Here is a 19,666-nt window from a genome sequence, read left to right on the forward strand (position 1 = left end):
CCTGCAATGAATCCTGCTTGGTCACGGTAGCATGATAGCATCTTCTTTATGATTTGTTGCATTCTATTTTCCTGTATTTTATTAAGAGTTTTTGCCTCTATGTAGTGAGGGAAATTAGGCTGTAGTTCTCTTTTTGATTGGATCCTTCTCTGGTTTTAATATCAGTATAATGTTTGCATCCAGGAATAAATTTGGGAGTACGGATTCCCCTTAAATTTCATTAAAAAGCTTTAGAACTAGTGGCACTAGGTCTTATCTAAATTTCTTATAGAATTCAGAAGTGAATCCATCAGGGCCTGAGCTGTTTTTTGTTGGTAGGTTTTTAATTACATCTTCAATATGTTTTTACATCTTTTTTTTTTTGGTACCAGGAATTGAACTCAGGACCTTGTGCTTGCCAGGCAGGTGCTTGTGCCCCTGAGCTATATTTCTGGCCCTACATCTTCAATTTTATTGACTGATGTTATTGTTTGTGTCTGTGTGTACCCCCAAAGCCTCATGCAGTCATGGGGCAGGCTTTTAGAGTTTGATTGATTGTGGGTATGAGAGCTACACCCGCCCTGGGGTGGATAGTTTGCATATGTAAGGGGGAGGAAAAGGGTGCTTGAGGCCATTTCCTCCCTTGTATGTGTGCTTGTTGCTTTGCTGTGTTCTGCCACCATGAGCTGTAGCTCTCTGCCATGTGCCACTCTGCCTTGTAACTTGCCAAGTACGGACTGAAACCTCCACAAAATGTAAGCAAAATAAACTTTTCCTTCCTTAATTTTGGGTGTCAGGTATTTTGTCCCAGCAACGAGAGGAAAGTAACCAAGACGACTGATACTGGTTTATTTAGGATTTTTATATCGTCTTGATTCTGCTATGATAATTCATATGTATCTAGGGATCTGCCTATTTCTTCTTCATTCTTCATCATATTAGAATATAAGTTCTCAAAGTAGGTATTGATGAGCTTCTGGATTTCTGCAGGATCTATTGTGATTTCACTCTTTTCATTCCTAATTGCATGGATTTGAGTGTTTTCCTTCCTTTTTTTGATAAGGTTGGCTAAGAGTTTGTCAATTTTATTTAATCTTTCAAAGAATCAAGTCTTTGATTTATTGATTCTTTGTAATTGTTTTCTTACTCTCTATTGCATTAATGTCTCATCTTTATAATTTCCACCCTTATATGGGCATTGGGCTTGGCCTTCTCTTCTTTTCTGGAAGCTTGAGGCTTAACATTAGGTTATTTCATCTTGCTCTGTTTTCCTGATATGGGTATTCACCACTATAAATTTCCTTTGTAGGACTGCTTTCATTGTGTCCCAAAAGTTCCAGTATGTTGTATTGGCATTACCATTTAATTGTACCTCATTAGAAATTTCTAATTTCTTCTTTATTTTATCTGTGACCCATTGGTGTTCAGGAGGGTGTTATTTAATTTCCATGTCTTTATGAAGTTCTTGTAGTTTCTTTTGTCGTTATTTCCAATTTCATTGCACTATGATTGATAATATGTATGGGATAATTTCAATTCCTTTGCATTTCTTTAAGCTAGTTCTATGAGCTAGTATGTTGTCTGTTTTGGAGAACATCCCATATACAGCTGAGAAGAATGTGTATTCTGATGTTGTGGGGTGGAACATCTTGTTTCTCCATTAATTTTGCAAGATAGTATTTATAGGGTACATCAGTCTGGACTGGAGGTTGTTTTCTTGGAATCTTGACTGATATATGACTTGGTGTTGATATTTTTTGATCATGGCTAATTGGAGTTCTATATGCCTCCCTTAATTGTATGTCAAATTCTTTTCCTCTGCTTGGGAAGTTTCCTGCCATTACTTCTGTGGACAGGTTTCATTTTGTTTTATGTCTCTATTGCCTGCTTTTTTATTGACTCTGATCAATCCTATGTTATTCTCTTTGCATCATGTAGTAGCTGTTGGATTGATTTTTCATGGTTTCTTGCTGTTTTTAAGAAATCTTTCTTTTCATGATTGCTAACTGAAATACTGTGGGTTTTGTTTTTTGTTTTTGTTTTTTGAGACAAGGTCTCTCTATATAGTAGAGGCTGGCCTTGAGTTCGCTTATGTAGCCCAGGCTGACATCAAACTCATGGTGATCCTCCTGCCTCAGCCTCCCAAGTGCTGGGATTATAGGTGTGTGCCGCCATGCCCAGCTGAAATCCTGTCTTCTATATCTGTTACTCTTGTCCTCACTTTGGCTCATTCTGCTGCATATACTTTCAGTGGAATTTTTAATCTACTTGTCTGAATATTTGTTTGAATTTGTTTCATGGATTCCATTTCTTTCCTATTTGGGGCATTCATGGTTTCCATCATTTTCCTAATCTCTCTTTTTTTAATCTGTATGTGCTCTAGAGTCACTATCCATGTCTTTCATTATATCCACATCTCTGTAGGTATATAAGAAAGTATTTCTCATGTGATTCTTGTAGAACCTCATTGATCTACTTTGTTACTGCTGCTGTTATCACTTCAGAGGGTCCAAGTGGGTGGCTTTTGAATTGTTCTACTTCATTGCCCTTTAGGTTTGCCTTTGGTGAGTTGGAAGTCTGGGATTGCATATTAAGGCTTAAGTGTCTCTCAGTTTCTATTTCCTTTAGCTTAATTGCTGGGCTGATGTTTGTAAATTGCTTAGGGCTGGTAGCTTTATTGCTAGTATTAAGAAACTTTAGGAAATGACTATTTCTCAAATATGTCTTCCAGGTGTAGCTGGCTTTTGGGTTTTGAGTCTATTGCAAGACCCTACCTCTTCAATTTATTGGGGATGAGAAGTTGCTGCCTATTTTGCCTACCTCCTGATTCTTTGGCACTGACCTATAGTATTTTTTATGACCCTTAAGCAATCTCAGTCTTATCAGAAAGAACAACTGATTAGAACAGTTATGTCACCTTGGCTAAAGTAGTACAATCAGCAAGAACAATAGTGTCAAACAAAGCCTAGAAAATGACCAACTGTGGTAACAATTAATTTTCCACCTTTATGTATGAACTGTATTTGTGCTTATATAGCAAAATCTAAAATGAACCAGAAAATTATATACAGTAAATGTGCCCTCATTATGGTGATTTTATCCTCAGGAGAGAAAATTTAAAAGGGGTTGGGGGAAAAATAGAAGATGAAGAAGAGGTTAGAAGCAAGGCTGGAGGACAAAGGAAGATTATGCAAACTTTGGGAAATTTGTGAAGAAGACAGGAGAGAGAGAGGGAAGAAATAATAAAAAAAGAACAACATCAACAAAACTAGAAACAATGTTCACAGCCATATAAAATAAGAACAATGAAGAAATAAAAAACCAAAACAAAACAAAAAAGAAAAAACAGTCCACTTCAGGGCATGTCTCTGCTGGCACTGGTAGACAGAATGGCGAGGCAAAACCTAGATCCATGTTGATCAATCCCAGCAAGCCAGCTGTAGATTTACAGTGAGGTAGTGGATAGTCCCAGCAAGTCTGTACCTTTAGTTCCACTGAGGTTCAAATTGGTTTCTGACTGTGAGGCTGGAACCTGATTAGTTTGGCCTGCAGCACTCCATGTGCCCTCCTGCTGGCTTTGACCTCCTGCTGACTTGAACTTGGTTCCACCTCACTCTGACACTGGCAGTCACTGGATAGAGCCAGCCCACAGCTTCTCTGAATCCCTAGCTCAGTTGGTTCCTCTCTAAGATGGCTAATGGCTAATTGACCTCCCCAGGGGTACATCCGAATCCAAATAACTCACCAGCCACTGCAGTCTGCTGCATCCACTGCTCAGTTCCACTGGTACATTTCTCTGTGGAGACCTCTGGGGTTGCCAGTAGTCACTGTGTATCTGCAGGTTTGAGCCATCTGCACACACAGTGAATCAGGCCTCGGGGAGAACGCACCACTTACCACCTCCTTCTGCGTTAAGGTCTGTCTCTTTGCTCTCCCTGTGTGCGTCAACACTCGCCTCAGACCCTTTCTGGGTCCTAGGGACCCACTTTCCTCCTCTTTCTCATGTTGCTCTTTGTGAGTGTCTGGAAAACAAATCTTGGAGCGGCTGTTTCTCTGCTGCTCCACTCCAACCAAGGGTATTTATTTCTAACATGGTTTCTTCCTAAAGCTTTATTTTTAACCTTTCCCGTGTAAATCCATACTCCATCTGGAATTGAGTTTTGTGGCCAATGTGAGGTGTAGGTGTTTTTCCATATGTACGTGAAGTTGACTCCATGCTATTTGCTTAAAAATCTGTCCCTTCTGTATATGCAAGATTCAGCTCCAGGTCCCTCATACCTGTTCCATTGCACTGTCTGACCCCACAGCATATAGTGAGTCCACTACTGATAGCTCAAGTGACCAGCTTTGACTTCTGTGGAGACTTTTCTTAGGGTTGCATGGGCCGATTGTAGGATGGGGAGAAGTGATGGCTTTACATTCCTCCACTCAGAAGCCCCAGAGTTCATCAGTCTTTGATTTGTCAACAGTGTCTTACAGTTTTACAACGGTTACGCTATTATAAATGGTATTTCTTCACATATCCTTTTTCTCTTTTGTTGCTGGTATTTAAAAGCATTATTAAATTTCACATATTTGCGATATCTCGCCACCTTCCTAAATTTACTTAATTCTAATAATTTATCCTTATATTCCTCTGCATTTTTCACATATATAGTCATGCCATTTGCATGATGGTTGTGGTTTAATTTCCTTCCTCCCAGCTTTGTCCCTTTCACTTGTCTCCTTGCCTGCCAAGGTGGGGCCTCTGTACAGGGTAAGTGGCAGTGGCCACACAGCCCCTGCACCCTATGAGAAGGGCCCTGCCTGTGCATCTTCTGTAAAACTTTAGAATTTACCCCCGTGGTCCATTTGGTCACAAGAGGCTGGGTTGTTCCCCATCCAGCCGCAGTACCTTCTGCAGGTTTATAGTTAAGGATGAAATGGATTTAAATGCAGAATGCTGAGAATGGGAGGTGCTTATCCTCAAGCTCATCCTTATGCCTGACTTATCCTCAGGCATTTATTTCTGTTTTGTACAGTTTGAATGATTTCACAGATTGTTGATTGGTGGACCTCCATGACTTTGGTTTTTTGTTTGCTTGTTTGCTTTGTTTTGGTTTTGTTTTGCAGTACCTAGGGGTTAAGCCCAGGGCCTTCGCACAGAACTACTTCCCCATCCCCAGCCCTTTTTTATTCTGAGAAAGCCCTGGCCAAGTTGCTAAATTGCCCAACTTAGATCTGGGTTGAATCTTGTGATCCTCTTGCCTCAGCCTCGCTGCGTGCTGGGATTACAGGTGTGCACCACTGCTCACGGATACTTTGCTGAAGAGAGTATTCCAGCAAAAAAGAGACTTGAAGGCAAGTCTGACCTCTGGATTTGCAGCAGCTGCTGAGAGTTTATTTGAGCAGCATAGTCCCAGCTGTTACGAGGAATCACTGCAAAAGTGGCCTGATTGCCCAGGTTTGGTAGAACTCCCCAGTGCAGAAAAGTTGTGGTGCCCCTGTCTCTAGCCAGAACCCTGTCTCTGAGGCCGCCAGCTGAGAGGGTTGTCCACATGTGCTTCCCAGAGTCCGGGAGGGATGAGAAAATGACCAGAGGGGAAGCCTGCAGGGTGACTTTATGGAGGAACCTGGTGACGCACAGGAAGGGAGCTGTGTTTTTCTTTCCAGGGCTGTTTGAGCCAGAGCAGAGCAGCGCTGGCAGCTCTGGTGACTGTTAGCAGCTGTTGTCAGAATTAACATTGCCACCTCCCAGTCCACACAGTCTCTGTGAAGGTGACAGGAAGGGAATGTGGGAAAGAGTGGTGTGGCCCATGGTGTCATCCTTTCCCTCATCCAGGAGTGTCTGTGGGTAACCAAGGCTGTCCGGTTTGCTGCCCCGTGGAGCCGCACCCTGGGCAGGTGGTGAGGCTGGGGGAAGCATCTAGGACTCCAGAGCTGTCACTGTCTCCCACAGCCGAGCTTCCCATCTCTGCTCCTTTCCACTCCCGTGTCAGACATTTCCTCCAAGTCAGTGTGTCTTTAGGATGCCTGTGGGGCCGTCTCAGGCCTGTCCTCGCTGCACTGTACTTTCAGAATCTTGGAGCTTGTCCATTCTTCTCCTAGGTGCATGCATTAGCAAATATCCGGGAGTAAGTGAGCCTTGGGGCAAAACAGCCAAGGTCCTCAGCTGTATCCTCAGATGGGATGTGCATGTGTCCACTGAACATTTCACTGGGCATGGTGGTGCACACCTGTAATCTCAGCTACTCAAGAGGCTGAGGCAGGAGGATCACAAACTCAGGCCAGCCCAGGCAACTTAGTGAGATCTTGTCTCAAAATAAAATAAAAAACACTGGGGAAATTTCTCAGTGGTAGAGTGCTTGCATAGTATATATGGGATCCTGGTTCAGTCCCTGGGGCTACAAAAAATATAAAAGAAAAAAAAGGTGTTTTATGCACTTCCACTCAAACCAAGAACTGGATCTCAGTGCTTTTAAGCCTGTAAGCTAGTAGAGACTTTGTGTCTGTCCTGCTCTTCACTCAGAGTCTGCCTCCCTTGCTGTAGTGCTCCTGGGAAGGGCTCCTTGGGTGGCAGTTCTGTGGGGTGTCCTGGTGCAGGGTCTACCCACATGTGTGCGCATGTGTATAGTGTCTTCTTGGCTGTCGCACAGAGGGAAAGGGATCATGTCTTAGTTACCTCCTTGTTGCTGGGACAAAATACCTAACCCACAAGTTAAAGGAGGAGAAGTTTATTTTGTCTCACAGTTTGCAGAGGTTTCAGTCCATAGTCAGCTGATTCCAAAGCAAGGCAGAGGGACACGGCAGAGGAGAAACAGTTTATGACAGGGCGGACCAGAAGTAGGAAATAGCTTTCTTTTCCCTTTTATCCCATCCTGGCTATAAGCCTATTTGTTGATGCCACCTGCATCCAGGTTGGGTGTTCCCATTAACCAATCAGGTGGACTAATCCAGTATCACACCCATAATCCAGTATCACACGCCCATGATCCAGCCGCCTCCCAGAAGCCACATCTGTGAGTGCAAGATGCTTTGGGGGGACATCTAGATACAAACCACAACAGAGGAGGGAGAGGGCGGCAAGCTCAGGTGGACATCCATGCTGCCTGTGGTACTGGCCATACTGGCATTGCCAGTGGACGATGCTGCCATGGTCTCAAGCAAAGGCCTCACCCTCCAGCTTCCACTCACGGGAGCCCACCTAGAGTAAGGAAGGGGACCGGGGAGTCGCCCAGCCATCGCCCTGGCTCTGACCTGCAGGCAGGCCTTGGAGGGGTCATCTGGGGCGAGTATGGTCTCTGCCTAGAGGAGCAGGCTCAAGGTGGCTGGGGGCCTCCCACGTGAGGCAGCAGTCCCAGGAGGCGTGGCCTGCACCTTGGGCCCTCTGCGAGCCCTGGCAATCCGAGAGGGGAGGCTGCTGGCCTATGTGCTTGGATGCTACCTGGGGCGTCGTTTGGACTGTTCTTTTCTCCTTTCTCATGTTGCTCCATGGTAGTGCAGCGAGACTGAGCTGTGGGGTGACACCGGGCGGGGACTGCAGTCCTACCTGCGGGGCATCTGCTGCAGGAGCATTGCCAGCCCAGCTTTGTGGCTGGCCGGCTCCTCCTGCAGCCCCGGCCCCCTGCAGACTGCAGATGCGCAGGCGGCTTGGCCTTCTTCAGGGAAGGGCAGAGCTCAGCTGAGGCTCTGGCTCTAGTAAGGCAGCTCTGCCGGCTGCACGCTGGCCTCCTTTTTGGCTTTTGTCTGCTTTTGTTTGGAATGGCTGGAGGACAGGATGCCACAGATGGAGACAAGGCTGCGTGGAGGGGACTCGGCAGAGCGTTCAGGGAAGAAAGTACCGGGGTCAGCTGGGAACAGTGAATGGTCTCTGGGGTTCCGTCCATCCTGCCTGTCAGCCTTCTTAGCAGCAGCAGTCTAGAGAGCTTTTCCTGCATTTGTGAGCATGAGGTTTTAACTCTTTTATGGGGTATGTGTTATTCCCCTCCCTGTGGACGTGTGTGCGTGTGTTTATGTTTGTGCCTCTGAATGTGGTGCATGTCCAGTGCAGGGTGTGTGTGTGTGTGTGTGTGCACGTGTGTGGGTACATTTCTCTGTGTGCATTGGTGTGTGCCCTCTGGCCTGGTAGTGTCCAGGGTGGTCTTGGGGAAGTGGCAGATGTGCTGTCACAGAAGCTGACCAGCACGGTGACACAGCAGGTTGGCTGGGTCCTCCTTTTGAAGTGAGGGGAGGACAGCGGCCGATCGGCTCTATCTCATCCAGTCAGAGCACCCCTCTCCTGGGGAATCTAGCCTGATGCATAGTTGGGCCTGGAGGAGCACGCAGATAGATGAACAGGCTCTTGGGTGGCATGCTGACCTGACGGGCTGATGCTGCGGTGGGGAGAGTGGTGGGTTTGGCGCCCAGGGCCATGGTGCAAGCTGAGAGTGTCACTGGGCTCCTATAGGGCAAGTGTGGTTCCATCTGAGCCACAGGATGTGCCATTTGGGCTGCCTGCTCTGTGACTGCCCTGGGAGCAGCTTTTCTGGGGCTGCCTCAGCAGTACTAAGGTGCTGCCTTCCCTTTCAAAGGGCATGGCCGGCGGGGAGCCCTTGTCCTCCGGACCTGCTTTGTCAGAGCAATGACAGGCGTCAGGGGTGGCTTAGTGAGACACGAATTCAGTAGGACCCGGTCACAGTGGCCACAGACCTCTGGCCCTGTACCTGCATTGATCCTGTTTCAGGGATAAACGCCCAGGCCCGGAGGCTGCAGCGGATCCGTGCCAAGGGAACCCCGGGCCTGGTCCCAGGGGCTGCTGGCAGCTCCCCTCCACCCCGACTGCGTCGCACAGTCAGCGAAACCAGCCTGAGCCCGTCCGCCGCCCTGCCCGAGGCTGCCCAGGGCCCTGAAGAGCCGGCCCGGGACGCCATGCGCTGCTCCCTGTTCCAGGCCCCGCACCTGCTGCTCCTGCAGGGCTACAGCCAGCAACATGTGAGCAGCCCCAGGGTTGTGGCTGGGAGGAAGAGGTGGAGGTGGGGGGAGCAGGGGCAGCAGGAGAAGGGGCACCGACCTGGCCCCAGGCCCTTGTGGAGAGCTGTCCGACCTCCACACTGCTTCTCAGGCCTTCCAGGAAGGGTGCGTGCAGGTTCCCAGGGCGGGGGATGGACCAGCCCGCTCCTTGTCCTCGTGACGGTGGCCGCCAAATCACTACTTGGTGGTGACATTTTTCTGGGTAAGGCTACACTGCCCCCACCAGCCAGAGCCATTTTTTGCTGTTCTGTCTTGTGCCTGGGCTTGAGCTGGCCTTAGCCATCTCCTGCTGTGTGGCATTGCTGCTGTGTGACTTGCTGTCCAGCCTTGTCCCCTGTCCCTTCATCCTTTCCCACTCCGCTGGGTTAGCTGCTGGACTCCAGCCTCAGGAGACACCTGTGGCAGCTGCGTGGTGAAGATGCCCATACACTCTGTGTGGGTGCCCTCAGAGGCTGACCTAGGCCGGGCCTGCCGAGTGCGGGCACAGGCTGAGGCAACCAGGGACGGGTTGGTGCTGCTGCTGGCCTCAGACAGCAGTCCCAGCCGCAGAGTCTGGGACATCCATTCTGTCCTGTCCTCGCCTGTGTGGTATCACAGAGCGGCATCCCCCTGAGTTGTGCTTCTGCTTCTAGGACAGCCTAGTGTACGTGCTCAACCGGGAGCGGCACACAGTGGGCCAGCGCACGCCCTCCAGCAAGCCAAGCATCAGCCTGGCAGCCCCTGACATCCTGCCCCTGCACTGTACCATCCGCCGGTGCCCGGCCCCAGACGGCAGCCCTGAGGCGGCCAGGCTGGTGCTGGAGCCCATCGCTGGGGCGCCTGTGGCCGTCAACTTCTCCACAGTGGGCCGGGGTGCTGTGGTGCTTCGGCACGGTGACCTGCTCTCCCTGGGCCTCTACTACCTGCTGCTCTTCAAGGACCCTGCACAGACCCAGCTGCTGCCCACCGGGGCCCTAGCCCACCTGCGGCCACCACAGAGCTGCAGGACATGTGGTGCTGCGCTCCGGGCCCGCGGTGCCGCCTCCTGCTCGCTGGCTGCTCTTCCCAGGCGGCGGCAGCTGCTCCTGGAGTTTGAGCCTGATGTGGAGGACGCACTGCTGCAGAGGATCATGACGCTGATTGAGCCAGGGGGTGATGACTACAAGCTGACGCCCGCTTTCCTCCTCTGCCTCTGCATCCAGCACTCAGCCACGCACTTCGAGCCCGGCACCTTCGGGCGGCTGCTGCTCAAGATTGCCAGGAAGATCCGCGACACAGTTTGGGTGAGTAACACAGCTGGGGTGCCCTGTGCAGCAGGTCCGCCAGCTGTATCTGCTTGCCCTGGGCATATGACCCGACCCCTTTCAATGCCACACAGTGGTTCCAGAGTGGGTAGAGGGCTGGCCTTCCCCACCTGTCCACCTCCCAGCTCGCAACAGTAGTAGTTTGACATTTCAGGCTGCCTCCAGGGAGGTCTGGCCCTTCAGGGTCCCCCTCACTCTTGCACTCTGGCCTGTATCCCTCCTCCAAGTCCAGGCCGCCTGATGCCGCCACATGTCCCAGTGAGGTGTGCTGGAGCCTGGGCACTTCAGGGAGCTCTCACAGGTGCTTGTTGGCAGGCATGGCACCCTGCATTTTCTATCTCCCGAGCTGTCAGCACTATAGGCCTTTGTCAGCTGTGGTTGACGGTGCTGGGCTGGGTGGCTTTGTCCAGGGCCATGCTCTGTACCTGGCCGGGGTCTCTTGGAGCCCATCGCTGGGGCGCCATGGACCTGTGGGCAGAGAATTCCTCCCTGGAGGACCTCTCCGGGACCGTGTGGGGCAGAGAGCAGCATCCCTGGCTTCCACCCACGAGAGGCTCCACCCTCCTCCAGATACACACTAGGCTTTGCCCTGGGGGGAGGCACTGGCAGTGCCACCCGGTTGGGCAGGGTGAGTGCTGGAGCAGGCAGCCCAGGGAGCCCTGGCCTCGGCCTCCCTGCCAGTCCTTGTCCTCTTGGGAACTCAACTCCCAGGGACCCCAAGGGTGGCTTATCGTTGCTCAGGATTGTTCAGAGACCTTTGCTGATTCTGGTTGTATTTATCCTGGGTATGGTTGCAAAAGGGAGACCTTTATAGGAACCTGATTGATTTCATATTTTATATCTATGTTTAAAATGTTTGAAACTTTTAAAAAACAAAAGCCAGACAGGTTGTCCCATCCCAAGGTTTGTGTGGGTGATCCATAGGCATTAGGGGTACTCAGACCACATCTCCTGGGGCCCCGGGGTTGGTACTTGATATGGGGTCTGCCATAGTGTGGCCCTGTCCGTTCGTTTGTGTCAGGCTGGAATGTCTGCAGCATGGGAACTGCCTGCTTCGCGGCTGCTGTGACCAAGAATGACTTGACGGTTAAAAGTTGTGAATTTTCACGTCATGACCATTTCCTGGGTGTGTTCTGTGCCTGGCACTTACTAGTGAGCTAGATGCTCTCAGATCTAATTAATTCTCCGAGCCACGCTGATGGGATGGATGCCGTGACCCACGTCACAGCTGGGATACTGAGGCCAGGAGGGCCCAAGTCGCTTGCCAAGGCATGTGGTGGCAGGCGGAGGAGCAAGTCTCATCTGGTTCTGAGCGTTGCCCACCAGCACCACTGTGATCCTGTCTGCCACCACTGCGCACCTGGGCCCCTGCCCCGTGTCACAGGCCTGGAAACTGAGGCTGGCCGACGGGAGCTGCTTATTCGAGCCCTCAAGCTGGTGGCCACAAGCATCTGAGTCCAGGGCTCCCTGGGCCCCAGAGTGCTGCCCACTGGGCACCCCTGTAAAGTTCACTCACTCGCTTTGCTTCCTGAGCATAGACAGCTCTTATCCCCACTCTCGCGTCTCCTTATATCTGCCCAGCAGCAAGGCGATGCGCACAGCGTCTTACAGCAACGGGGCAGGAGAACAGCAGCCTCTGAGGTTCCATTCAGCAGATTCTGACGTGCTCCGAGAGCAAGCACAGTTTCTTTATCAGGGGTACAGTGCGGAAAATGTTGGTTAAGCTGGAGTCCCTGTTGAAAAGTTTAAATAGATTTATAAATATTCAAGCATGTATACACCCGCTTGTTATTCTTATGGCTGGCGTTTGAATATGTAAATACTAAGTGTAACAGTGGAGAGTGATAGTATCCCGTTCATTCTAGTGTTTGGGAAATGTTTGTCCCGTCCCTGCTGGTTTTCAATGGCTAGTTGTTCTGTGAGCCAGAGGGCTGTGGGCTGCTTCTATTGGAGGAAATGCTCAGGTCACAGTCAGGAACGGATAGGAAGACGTCGAAGTCCCTGGAAAATGTGCTTTCCACCGGAGCTTACGATAAATAGCACAGCAGGGCTGAGTGAACAGTGTGACGCGCTTCTCACAGAGATGGAATAATGTGTATCTGGATGTGTCCCTGTGTATATTCCTCCTTTTTCTCATTTTTTTTTCCCTTTATAATTGTAGGAGAAAACCAAAGAACTAGCGGAGAAGCAGGCCCAACTGTAAGTATGAGTGTGTTACTGTTCCGCTTCTTACTGAATTCCCATTTCCCGGGGAACCCGGACCCTAAGAGCCTGTAGTCACCTTGGGGTCAGCCCCAACCTCACCCCTGTGTTGCTGTCTCTGAGTCCATTTCCCTCCTCTCCCTGCATCCCCAAGTTCTGGGTGGGAAATTCCCTAGAAGAGCATCCTTAGGACCATGTGGGCAAGGTTGTTGGGGAGCCTCCTGGGCCCCTGGCCCTGGTGGCTGGGTTGAAGTGGCCTGTCCTGTGCCCCCAGGAAAGTGCAGGCCCCAGGCTCCGGGGCAGAGTGTTGCCCTCACCAGCGCCTGCCCCATGGAAGGGCCCTATCTACCCTCCACTGCCAGAGGCGTGTGGCAGGGCTGTCTGGATTATCTGGCAGATGTGCCCGCTGTGTGGACACTGCGGGAATTGCTCTCCCTGGGGTGGCTTGTAAGGACAGCAGTGTCAAGTGTTTACACTGGGGACAAATAGTGTGGGAGGCTGTGAGCTGCACACACCTGCTTGTGCAGTGTCGTGGAAACTAACAGGCTGTTGAAAAGTCCCCCAAAAGCCTGCCTCATGATTCTTTGCACACACATACGAACCTGGGTTCTCAGTGAAGCCACCCATCCAGGAGCCGCACCTGCAGATGACACACTGAAGGCTGGTGAAGGTGGCTGCCGGGAGGGAGGGAGGGAGGGGCTGGGGTCTGTGGTGCACATGTGCTCGCTTCCCGTGCTGGAGTCACCGTCCGCTTCCAAAGTAGGCTTGCAGGGCCCTCAGAGGAGGCCTCTGGCAGACACTGGGCTGGAGCCTGCTGTCCTCGTTGACCAGGTGGACTCTAGCTCAGGACACCTTAGCAATAGATCTCTCTCAGGCGCCTGTCAGTGTCAGGAGGCAGGGTGATATCTGAATACTGCTGTCAGTGTCAGGGGCTCTAGGGTCCCAGGCTCGGGGGGTGGTCCCAGGTGCTGCCTCTCAGCAGGATGGGACAGGACTCTGCAGAAACCAGCCCCAGAGGCAGCACTGGCACAAAAGGACATTAATGAAGGATGGTGGCGGGCAGGGAGGAGCCAGACCATAGGTACCATAGGTACCGGGTGGCGCCTGCGTCCCGCAGAGTTTCTGTGTGAGGGAACTTGGCGGGACAGGACCCAGTGTGGATGCGGGGCCTCTAAAGGGACGCTGTCCCTACTCTGCACCAGGACAGCCCTAGTTCTGGGACCAAGGAGGCAGCAGTGGTGGGAGCACCCCCAGCCCTCCTCCTGCTCCCAAAGGGGCAGGTGCATAAGACTGGAACCTTCTGTCCTGGCGCCTGTGCAGGACCCAGCTTCCCCCAGCAGGAAGAGCCAGGTCTTCCCTTCTGCAGCTGCCTGCTTTTGCTGTGTTTCCAGTCGTTCGTTGTTAGGGCCCAAACACGTTCTGGTTTCCAGCCCTGAGGCAGGCTCACCGCATTTAGTTTTTTCCCTTTTCCTTTTTAAAATAATGAATCACTTCCAAAACAGAACCATGCAGAGAGTACCAGTCACCAGGAACCCATACCTGGGCCCATCGTCATTCACATTTTGCCATATTCCCTTCAGATTTCTGTGTCTGCGTGTTTCTTTTTTATCACATACATGCAAATGACCATGGAATTTCCCTTAACACTCTCTGCATCTGGGGTCTTTGCGTTCTTCCCCCGACTCTCCCTGGGGTTGCTGTGCTCCTGCGCGAAGCCCTTGGTGACTGCTGACTGCTCTGCATGGAACGCTGTGATCTGCTGATGGGGTGGAGGGTTAGTCAGCAGGTGAAATTCCATGTATATGTTGTGTACAGCATGGGCTACAGTGTGGAATGACCAACTCTGATTGGCATCTTGTGCAGATAACATTTAACACCTGCCCGCTCCACAGCCTCCAAGCCTACGATGTTAGTATTGCTATCACCCACAGGCCGAGCCTCTTACAATAGACCTCTTGCCCTATTCCCTGCTCCAGCCCTGGTTCCCACTATGCTACCCCCACTTCTAGGTGGTCAGCCTCTTAGCTTCCGCATCCAGCCGAGGTCTTTCTGCACCTCACTTATGTGCACACCTCCTCTGGGCTCATCCGCAGGGTGGGAGGGCAGATCTTCCTCCTCTGTGTAGCTGACTGCTGTAAGTGGTCCGTGCGTGCCGCGTGTTCTTCATCTGTCCATTCACTGCTGGGCACCCGGTTTGCTCTGCATCTGGGTGGTTGTGAGTGGTGCTGCTGTGAACGTGGCAGTGCAGTCACCGTGCCCTCATTCTGATGGCGTCTCCTGTGGGTCTATGCAGGAGGGGGACTGCCGTACCTACAGCAGCTCTATGGCCTCTTCCTCCTGTGCTGGGGTTTCACACTGAGCTACATCCGCAGCCCTTCCGCATTTTTATGTTGAGACAGGGTCTCACTAAGCCGCAAAGGTGGTATCCAGGCCGGGCTTGAACTTGTGATCGTCCTGGTCAGCCTCCCAGAGCGCTGGGGTCACAGGCTGTGCCACCGCGCCCGCTGGCTCTAGGTGTAGTTGTCGAGACTCTTCTGAAGTTTCCCCCGTGGCTGTGCTTATTCCCCAATCCAAGCCCAGGGCTCCCGTCATCCGGCACCTGTGTCCCCGTGGTTTTGAGAAGAGCCTTCCCCGTAGGCACCAGGCAACACGGCCTCATAGCTTTGAATGACTTGTATTTCCCTCGTGAGTAGTGGTGTCTGCAGTTGGTGTTTTAATTAGGAGTGTCCCATCTGAATTACCGGTGAAATTAGTCTGTGAGTCTGAGAGTTGTGATCAAAACGCACGGTGAATGTTTTGAACACTTCAGTGTATTACAATAAAGACACTTTGACGTTACTGTAGTTCCCCTCAGAGCCCTCCCCTCATTTTGATCCCTCTTATCTCATTGTTCTGGCCATTTTCTGCAGCACTTCTGGAAGTCTTTAGTTGTGCTGTTGTGGCTGCCTTCATGTCCTGAGTCAATTCAGAGCGTTTCCTTTTCGAGGTCGTCTGGCTTTGGGGAGGAGCCAGAAGTCACATGGTGCCAGATCCTGTGAACAAGGTGGGTGAGGACTCACTGTCATGTTTTCCGAGCCGCCTTTCCTTTGGATGGCCCTGGGCAGCAGCATGCACCGCATATTTGATCACACCTTGTAAAGACTTTCAGGAAAGTGGATTTCCAGAACTACTTCAGAAAGTGGCAAGCACAATGGGATAAGTGTGTTTGAAGGGTATTTTGAGGGGGATTCATGGCAATGTGTCTTTTTACTGCGATGAATTTATTTTGTTTAATGCACTGCGTACTGTGATCACCCCGTGAATGTTTGTGCATCATCCTGTTCTGGCTCAGTGACAGGCTCACAGAATGAGTGCTGCAGTCCTCTGCATAGCTCTCAGAGGCCAGAACCTGCATCTCGGCTTGTTCAACTAGGCTGTGAGGACTGGAGCCAATTCTTTTTTTTTTTGTTTTTGGTCTTTTTGAGACAGGGTCTCACTATGCAGTTCAAGCTGACCTTCAACTCACTTTATATCCCAGGCTGGCCTCGAACTCACAGCAACACTCCTGTCTCAGCCTCCTGAGTGCCAGTATTACAGATGTGTGCCACCATGCCTACCTGAAGCCAATTCTTTAATGATTGGTTTACTTTTCTGTTTCTTCTTTGGTAACTTTTATTTTCCTGCAAAAGTTACTGAGATAAAAGTGTTATATTTTCTTACAGCTTTTCATCTCAATATATTTGTAGTTTTATTTCATTTAATTCCTGTTGTGTTTCTACCTTTTTTCTCTTTTTCTGCCATCTCTGAGTTTCCTTCCTCAGGATTGGCCTATTAGCTGTTTTAAGGAAGCAGGTTCATTTTTTTCTGTTCACTTTTTTATTTCTATTCCCAGGGGCCTCTTTATTCCCTTATTTTTGTATAGTTTCAGTTGTAATTTCTTCTTTGATTCATGAATTGTTTTGCAAGTTTTTTGAGCTTCTGAGTGCATGTGGTTTCTGCCGCCATGTTTTTACTTTTCATCTTGTTACCTTTTGATAGGAAGATGTGTTTTGGAAGATTTTGGGGTTTTGCTGTTGTGACTCCTTTACTGGCTAGTTTGTGATCAATGTTGTGAGCATTCTATTTGTACTTCTTTTTGTCTCGAGTCCAGGGTATGTTTATGAGATCAAGTTTATTATTTGTTTAACTCCATTAACTTTTGGGGGGTTCTGTTTAAGCTCCCCTTTGGAGAAAATGTTACCATGTCCCTTATTATTGTGGATTTGTCAACTTCTCTTAAAAGTTCATCTTATTTTGTTTTATTTTTGTCACTACTTTGCAGCAAGGCTGGTACAGCTTTAAGAGTATCCTTTAAAACTGTTTCTTTTAAAGCCCTGTCCTTTTTTCCTATAATTCTTACTGCCCTAGCCTCCCTCCCCCGCGTGTTAATACTCCTTCCCTTCATTTATTTACTGTTTGCCTGGTAAATCCTTTCGGAAAGCCTTTACTTTCAGCCTTTTTATGTCCTTTTTATTTTTTGAAAGCAGTTGTTTGTCCAGCCTGCTTATCTTTGTTCATGGAAAAGCTTGGTCCATTTGTTTTGATTGCAGTTACTGGTGTATCGGAATCCGCACTGTCTGTGCTTTGCTTCTGTTTACCATGCCTCTCCTGTGTCTTCCATATTTCCCCATCGCATGGGGTTTTAGACACTCCCCCTGTGGATTCAGGGTTCCTCCTAAAATACTGAGCTCCCTTCTTGCTTGAACAGTAGATCTGAGCGGGCTCGGCCCACCCTGTCCTGGCTGTCGCTCCAGTGCCTGTGCTGCCATGTGAGCGCTGCCTTCTCTGCAGCCCCGGGTGCCCCGCCATCCTGTTTGTGTTTGGATTTATGCTCTGTGCTTCTTCTCACTCACCCAAGTGCTTCTGCTCCCTGGTGCCGTACTCCCTATCATTATCTCTTAGTCCCTGTGTGGATTGTCCTCCCTGTGTGACCGAGTCACCGGGGTCTCTTGGTGCCCCGCCGGTGGCTGCCCCTTGGACGTGGTGCTGGGACACACTCTTTCGGCCCTTGAAGATGTGCTTCCGTTGCCCTTAGCGCCTTACCTTGTTGCGAAGTGTCACGTGAGCTGCCTTCGTGCTGCTGCGCATGTTGCCCTCCTGCCTCTGCGGGGCTGCAGGGCTGCTCTCCCTGCCCCAGTCCCCAGGGGCACCCAGCAGTTCATGTTCAGTATTCTGGCAAAGTGGCAAATATTCAGAAGTGTTTTTGGCAATATGGGGGATTGAACCCATGGCCTCTGCACTGAGCTGCAACCCAGCATTTTAAAGTTTTTTTTATTAATTTTGAAACAGAGTCTGGCTAAATTCCTACAGAGCTGGGATTATAGGTGTACACTATCATGCTCCATTTGTGTAATAAATAATTCCTGTGTGTGCACACAGAGGCTTGGAATCCTTCATCCCAAGCCTTTGGGCTGGGTGTATTGGGCTTCAGAATATTCTGGAATTTGGGAAGATTACACAGTGGGCATGCTGGGTACCACAGGGCACCCACAACCAGGCAGTGGCCTGCACACAAGACAGGCGTCCCGAAGACCAGACGGCTCATGGAGGCCCCGCCTGGGGTGAGATTGCTTCACGTGACGGGGTGCAGGCTCCGTGTGGGGTGGGTCGCGCCCTGCCACGGCGCCTCTACCCGTTCTGCCTGGCAGGCCCCCCTGCAGTACCGAGTCTCCCTCTTATTGTGGCACCTTCGCTTTGCTGTCACAGACAGCTGCCTCTTCTGCTCCAGGAAGAAGGAAGCAACACTCTCTGTCTTGAGTGGCTGCCTTGCCTCACTCCCCACTGCCCGCCTCCATTCTGCGCCTCGTGTCGCATTGCTGCCTCTGTTCTCCGTGTGCCTTGTCCCCAAACTCTGCAGCCTGGTGCCCTCCACCCCTGCCCATTAACCCTGCCACCTGTGGTCTGAGCAAGGACCCAGGAAGTGTCTGCTCCTCTTGGCCATGTCCTCATATGCCACTGGGTGTGGGACACCGTCCTCCTCTGTTCAGTGTCCCTGAGGTGCTCTTGCCTGTCTTCTGTCCCTGTCCTTGCCTGGTGGCTGTCCTTCCCAAGCTCTGCCTGGCCTCCATCTGTCTCCTCTCTGCCTCCGTCCATGTCCCCAGGAGACCCCTGTCCACTCTGTCCCTCTGCCTTTGCCCCCTCTTCTCTCTGGTCAGCGTTGGCTCTCCTGGGCTGCTTGTCCACACAGTGATTCCCTCTCTGGTCCTCATGCCGGCATCTCCCCAGGCCCCTCGGCCCATCCACTCTCGCTACCGTCCAGCCCTCCTCCCCTGCAGGTGAGCTCCTCCGCACTGTCCTCTTCCCACGTGGTCCTCCGACAGGACTATGGCAGGACCGTGTGCTTGCTGTGAAGACAAAAGTGACACACAGACACTGTCGTAGGAAACCCCGCCCCCCAGAGCCGAGGCCCTGCTGACACCTCGCTGCCCTGGGAATCTTTCACTCCCTCCCTCCCTCCCTCTCTCCCTCGCTCAGTTTCAGCAAACCAGCTCCAGGCCTTCGTGGCCTCCTTTCCCTTCAGGCCTGCTTTTGCCCCTTGCGCCTGATGGGCTTGGGTGGGGTGGGCTGGGTTTCCTGGCGTCCACCCAGGGGCTCTTGGTGTGTGGCCGGCTGGCAGCTGTCATGTGCTAGATGCTGACCCCGCTCGGTTTAACACTGAGCTCCAGGTGGCGGAGCCTGGTGGTTTATTTTCCAGCTGAAGCCTCTGTGTGCCTTTGAGTTCAGGGGTGAAATTGAGAAGGGTGACACATGTTGGAAACAAAGTAGAGTCAGCTCTGGAGAGCCAGATTAATCCTTTCCCCGCAACGCACAGCTCCATGCCTGCTGCATACCTGCTTTGTGCTTGAGTGTGATCCAGACCTTATTGGGAAGGACTTTGGAAAGAGCAAGGGGCCAGAGTGGCTGCAGAAAAGACTGTCTTAAACTGTCTTCTCCCTGCTGGGGAGCAGGACAGAGAAGGTCAGCATTGTCTTTGGACAAAAGTGACATTACATCAGAGAAGACAGGTGACACCTCAGGTCCCGGGAGAATCTGGGGCAGAGGGAGAAAGTCCGAACCCCAGCCCTTCTCTGACCGCTTGCAGACCAGCTGCACACAGTCCTAGCGGCACGCTGCTCCGGGAGCCTGGCCCGAGCGTCCGCGTCGTCCATCTGACTCACAGCCTTCCCCCTTCCCCCTGTGGGTACAGGCGGCTGACA

The 19,666-nt window shown here is 51.1% G+C and overlaps 1 protein-coding gene across 2 annotated transcripts in view; it reads left to right on the forward strand.

The window, feature by feature from the left end:
* The window catches only part of Radil (Ras association and DIL domains), an 83,426-nt gene that overhangs the window by 50,805 nt on the left and 12,955 nt on the right, over positions 1–19,666 (forward strand). The window contains exons 1-4 of one of the 2 annotated variants that reach the window (XM_005397849.2): positions 6,760–7,927; positions 8,681–8,928; positions 9,600–10,229; positions 12,412–12,449. In XM_005397849.2, the coding sequence (XP_005397906.1) occupies positions 7,822–7,927; positions 8,681–8,928; positions 9,600–10,229; positions 12,412–12,449 (1,022 nt within the window). In that variant the 5' untranslated portion in view covers positions 6,760–7,821. Of the gene's footprint in view, positions 1–6,759; positions 7,928–8,680; positions 8,929–9,599; positions 10,230–12,411; positions 12,450–19,666 lie in introns of those variants that run through there. The other variant, XM_013521246.1, reaches the window with a different exon arrangement.

Source organism: Chinchilla lanigera, unplaced genomic scaffold (genome assembly GCF_000276665.1).
Source record: "Chinchilla lanigera isolate Chin_1 unplaced genomic scaffold, ChiLan1.0 scaffold00059, whole genome shotgun sequence".
Classification (NCBI taxonomy): domain Eukaryota; kingdom Metazoa; phylum Chordata; class Mammalia; order Rodentia; family Chinchillidae; genus Chinchilla; species Chinchilla lanigera.